The sequence below is a fragment of the Pelophylax lessonae genome (genome assembly GCF_965119305.1).
Source record: "Pelophylax lessonae genome assembly, chromosome: 13".
In the NCBI taxonomy this organism is placed as follows: Eukaryota; Metazoa; Chordata; class Amphibia; order Anura; family Ranidae; genus Pelophylax; species Pelophylax lessonae.
Window position 1 is genome coordinate 54,434,658 of NC_138780.1, and position 6,000 is coordinate 54,440,657.

Below are 6,000 nucleotides of genomic sequence, written 5' to 3' on the forward strand. Positions count from 1 at the left end.
ATTCTGTACTGACAGGCGTACAATCGTCCGTTCTGGTGTCCGCAGACAAAAATTTTCATGTTTGCAAGAAAGACTTTTGTCCGCGGATTGTGCGCAGACATCTGTCGGAGGCACCATACTAACACGCGTACAATCGGCAGATCTTTCGTCCGCCGACGTTTGTATGCCGACGATCGGTACGTGTGTACGGGCCTTCACTCTCTCTCTCTCTTGTCCTCTCATGTCTCTCTCTCTCCCCTTAACATAAAATGTGTCCATCAGCGTGACCCTTAGCATAAAATTTTCCCATCAGTGTGACCCTTAACATAAAATAAGGGGCACGCTGATGGGCACATTTTATGTTAGGGGGCACGCTGATGGGCACATTTTATGTTAGGGGGCACGCTGATGGGCACATTTTATGTTAGGGGGCACGCTGATGGGCACATTTTATGTTAGGGGGCACTCTGATGGGCAAAACATTTAAATCAGCGTTGCTCTTAACATAATATATGCCCATTAACATAAAATATGCCCATCAGAGTGCCCCTTAACATAAAATATGCTCATCAGCATGTCCCTTAGCATAAAATAAGGGGCACGCTGATGGCCACATTTTATGTCAAGGGAGCACTCTGTTGGGCACATTTTTTTTCTTTTTTTTTTTTAAGGGGCACTTTATATAGGGCACTAATGAGCATGGCAAGTGGCAACATATGGCAAAATATGCCAGTCTGCACACTAATGCTTGTGCAGCTACCGTATTCTCCCCCAAATGTGCTCCACATACCTGAACTGCAGCCAGGTCGGAGCCAAAAGCCGCGAACAGGGGGGCGGGGCGTGCACATAGTGTCACGCTCGCTGGACCGAGTGAAGGAGCCGCAGTCAGGAGCAGGGGGCGGGACGCGCGCGTGACGTCACACCCCCTACTCGCGGCCGGACAGGACACCGGCGGCGTGTGAGCAGGGAGCCGCAATGAGGAAGAGGACTGAAGGACCCCTAGGTAGCGGGCTCGCGGTGCGGGCGGAAGCATCGCGCGGGCCGCCATTTAGTGACCGCCGCTGACATTGTTCGGCACAAATTTATTCGGCCTTTTTACTTATTCGGCCAAACACCAAAATTGCTATTTTTTCTATTTTCGGCCGAATAATGTTCGGCCGCCGAACATTTGGTGCATCCCTACTTACTACTTCGGGGGCGACTTGTGCATTACATTGCACCACGACTTTGGAGCGACTTGCAGGGACTTCACATAATGGAAGTCTATGCAAGTCGCTCCGAGGTCGCCCCGAAGTAGTACAGGACCCTTTTTCTAAGTCTTGTGTCGCTCCTAGTAGAACGGGTCCTATAGCAGTCAATGAACCGCGAGTGAGCACGACTTGTCAGGCTGACAAGTCGCCTGACAAGTCGTGCTAGTGTGAACAGACTTACACGGTTAGACAAAAAGGCATACCCGAGGTAGAACAAAATAGAAAACAAAGGATTATGAAATATATTCAGGATTCAAAGCTTCCTAAAATAGATATAGAAAAATTGTAACTCTCCAGGCACCAATTTCTCAGGAGAAAATAAGTGAGGCTTTAAAAAAACACCTCAACGGAGAAAAGCCCTGGTCCAGATGGATATACAACTAGCTATTATAATAGGAGATTCAAGGTAATACTGGTCCCTAAACTCTGCTCATACATGAAATAGGCGACGAGGGGGAAATAAGAACTGAATCATTGCAGGCACATATAACAGTAGTTCCTAAAGAAGGGAAAGACAACTCTGTTCTAGTTATAGGCCAATAGCACTGCTAAATATAGATATAAAAAAACTGTATGCAAAAATCTTAGCGGCTTGATTGAAGGATGGATTCTTGCCGTCCAGATAGGATTCATTCCAGTAAGAGAAGGAAAAGAGAAGAGAATGGGATTCAAACACAACTGTTATTACATAGGTCCAAAAACCGAGGGGTCCCAGCCCTCCTGTTGTCATTTGATGCTGAAATTCATTCTGTGCCATGTAAAGAAGCTGGCCAAAAAATAAAACAGGACAGATGCCAGTGGAGCAATGGAAACGGGACTATTGATCCCTTTAGTTTCAATTTAGTTTATTTATTTTTTAACTTTAACCACTTGCCTACCGCCGCACGACTAATTACGTCAGCAGTCATTACGTCGCTAGCCTGTGAGGCTCTAGGGGGCGAGCGCACGCCGCCCGAGGCTCCCGCCCCCGCTCACAGAGCCCCCCCCCCGCGTGTGAGCGGCGGACCCGATGTCCGCCGCTTACTCGCGATTGTCCGCTACAGCGGGAGAAAGGCAGGCGGCTAATGTAAACACAGCCGCCTGTCTTTCTCCCTTGTGTAAGTGCAGAGATCATACGGTCCTGCTATGCAGGATCATATTGCTCTGTTCTTACACACACAGCCACATCCCTTTACAGTTAGAAGCACGCCCCTAGGGACACACTTAACCCCTCCTTCTCAAATAAAGTTAACCACTTCCCTGCCAGTGTCATTTTTACAGTAACAGTGCATATGTATAGGACTGATTACTGTAGTAATGTCACTGGTACGGTTAGGGGGTGATGGTGCGCTTCAAGGGTGAATTAAATAAAATAAAATTAAATAAATGTGTAGTTTATAGGTGTTGGTGTCACAATTCTTGTTTAAGACTTGATGTAACTATTAGGTGATTAAGTGAATTTCATATTTTTATATAAATATAATTAAATTATAAATGTGCTTCAATACAAAATTGTGATTAAAATTCTTATTTAAAACACGTGGTGAAATTAATATCTAAAGTGCTTAGTGCTTCCAATTCTGTATCTTTAATCCAAATAAAGAGGATTCAAAAGGTGCATTCGTGCAAATGAAATGGTGTGACTTAATTCCTCCACCTGATGCCACTTCTAGGTGCTCTAAATTCTCACCTCAAATAAAGGAATAAAACGCCTGTGTTTATATGCCTTTTCTCTAGCGTGGTTTCTTATGGCTCCTGGGACCTTCCTAGGGGATCCTGTGTGTGTTCCCGATCGTTGGTGTATCTCTGGGGCTCCTTACTTGGGAGTCCTTATGATGCGGGCTCTTTGCTTAACCACTTTACCAACGGAGGATTTTGCGGTCTTACGTCTGGGCCACTTTTTGCGATTCGGCGCTGTGCGACTTTAACTGACAATTGCGCGGTCGTGCGATGCCGTACCCAAACAAAATTTACGTCCTTTTTTTTCCCACAAACAGAGCTTTCTTTTGGTGGTATTTGATCACCTGTGCGATTTTTACTTTTTGCGCTATAAACAAAAAAAAAAAAAAAGCGTAAATTTCGAAAAAACAACAATATTTTTCACATTTTTTTATATGAAATTCCCCCCAAAAAAAATGTAAAAAATCAAAATTTTTTTACATTTTTGGCCAATTTGTTTTCTGCTACCAATGTTTGGTAAAAAAAAAAAAATCACAATAAGCGTATTTTGATTGGTTTGCGCAAAAGTTATTGCGTTTACTAACAAAGGGAAAGATTTCTGTCATTTTTGGTGTTTTTTTTTTTTTTAACGCGTAATGGCGGCGATCTGCGATTTTTTTTTGCGGGACTGCGACATTGCGGCAGACAGATTGGACCCTTGACTGACATTTTTGACACTTTTGGAGGTACCAGTGACATTACTACAGTAATTAGTGCTATATATATGCACTGTTACTGTAAAAATGACACTGGCAGGGAAGGGGTTAATTTTATTGGAGAGGGAGGGGTTAATGTATGCCTGGTGCTTACTGACGTGTGTGGGGGGAGGTGACTGAGTGACACAAGGACAGATCCAGGGTTCAGCTAAGCTGAACCCTGCAATCTGACCCTGCCTGTCACTTAGGAGATCCGCCCGCTTGTGTTTACACAAGCAGGCGGATCTCCACACTAGATCCCCGACGATCGGTGAAGAGCGGCGGCGATCGCCGCCGCTCCTCCCCTGGCCCGACTCCCGCTGTGACTGAATACAGCGGGAGCGCGCCGCCGAGAAACGGGAGTGTCTGACGACGTAGTACTACGTCGTCAGACGATAACGGGCCACTCTGCCGCAGTAATATTACTGCAGGCAGACGTAAAGTGGTTAAGCTGCACTAACAGCCCACAATAGTGTGCAGCAAGCCTAAGGCCCCTTTCACACTTATGTCTAATGACTAATGTCACTGGTACCCCCAAAAGTGTCAAAAATGTCAGTCAAGGGTCCGATCTGTCCGCCGCAATGTCGCAGTCCTGCAAAAAAAAAAAAAAAAAAAAAATTGCAGATCGCCGCCATTACTTGTTAAAAAAAAACAAACAACAAAAATGACAAAAATCTTTCCCTCAGTTAGTAAACGCAATAACTTTTGCGCAAACCAACCAAAATACGCTTTTTGTGATTTTTTTTACCAAACATATGTAGCAGAAAACAAATTGGCCTAAAATGTTAAAAAAAAAATTTGATTTTTACATTTTTTTTTGGGGAATTTCATATAAACAAAATGTGAAAAATATTGTTATTTTTGCAAAATTGTCGCTTTTTTTTGTTTATAGCGAATGATCAAAAAATCGCAGAGGTGATCAAATACCACCAAAAGAAAGCTCTGTTTGTGGGAAAAAAGGACGTCAATTTCATTTGGGTACAGTGTCACACGACCGCCCAATTGTACATTAAAGTCACGCAATGCCGAATCGCAAAATAGGCCCTGGTCAGGAAGGGGGTAAAATCTTCTGGGGCTTAAGTGGTTAAAGTGTCACCTATGGGTATTTTTGGGTACCATAAATGTTTCACTGTATCATGGAGCACACTATTAAGAATTAATATGTTTAGTATATATTTACTTGACACAACCTCATATTTTATATTTTACCAAAAATATGGGCATCATCGTGTGCATTTGCCCTAAAAGTTTTTTTTTCCCCCCTAAATATATGCGTTTGATAAAAATAACTGCGCAATACTATGTGACATAAAAAAAAATTGCCACCACCATCTATATCTCCAGGGACTCCGCTTTCAGAAAATATGTTTTTGGGGTTCAAAAGTTATTTTGAAAAAATGGTACACGTATGTAAAAAAAAAAAAATCTAAAATTGCTTCAGACAGCAAGAGGTTAACTCTTATACTTGTATTGATGATTTCCAGGAGACCAGGGTAGTAAATTGCTTTTGACACCTAGCAAAAATTTTAAACGGCAAAACCAGAGGCCACTGTTAGCAAAGAATCACCGAATACAACAGCTAGAAGAGTCATATGACAAACGTGAGCACTTACTGCTTCTGGGCGGTTAAACTTTGCTTTTCTAAAACTCTCCGGATCCGACACACACCCGCAAAAAGACAAAACCCGACACAAGGCGCATAAAGCACATTTGATATCGCTGCCCCTCTTCATTTCCCTTACTTCTGCAGTTCGAACAGCCGCTGCTGCCCACCGTTTCTAGGCGACGAGGTGAAACGTCAAACGTACACCGGAAATAGCCGTTGTAGCTATAGTAAAGTCACGTGTACCGTCACTAGTAGCCATTTTTGTTTCTGGAAAAAGCGACTATTGATTGTGTTCACATGATAAGTAATACTACATTGATATTTTTTGAGCAATTATTCTTACTCAACTACAAATGTGTTCTTTAATTGTTTTTAACAATCTAAAACGTGTGCATGAAATAAATATCTGTCTAAATCAGGATATTGTTTTTTTTAAACATTGGAGATATCAAATGGCATGCACAAGCAGTGTATTATTTCAAAACCTCTAAATACAGAGTACACCCTGCGCTTAGGAATAAATAAAATATATACTGCCGCTGCTGCTCATCAACCAGTGAAAGAAATATTTTACAAAAAGAAACACAGAGCTAAAGACAGTGCAAGAAAATATTAAAGTGAAAATCCAAATAATATGTCTTCTCTTAAAGAGGAAGTAAACCCTCCTCTGCAACTTTTACCTATGGCTAAGCCTTTATTAAGGCTTACCTATAGGTACTGTAAATATCTCCTAAACATGTACCGTTTAGGAGATATTTACCTTACATGCAGC

The 6,000-nt window shown here is 42.5% G+C and overlaps 1 protein-coding gene across 1 annotated transcript in view; it reads right to left on the bottom strand.

The window, feature by feature from the left end:
* Positions 1 to 5,391, bottom strand: part of TEDC1 (tubulin epsilon and delta complex 1) — a 201,375-nt gene extending 195,984 nt beyond the window's left edge. The window contains exon 1 of the mRNA XM_082242892.1: positions 5,236 to 5,391. Coding sequence (XP_082099018.1) covers positions 5,236 to 5,355 — 120 coding nt within the window. The 5' untranslated portion in view covers positions 5,356 to 5,391. The remainder of the gene's footprint in view (positions 1 to 5,235) is intronic.
* Between the last annotated feature and the right edge of the window lie 609 nt (positions 5,392 to 6,000).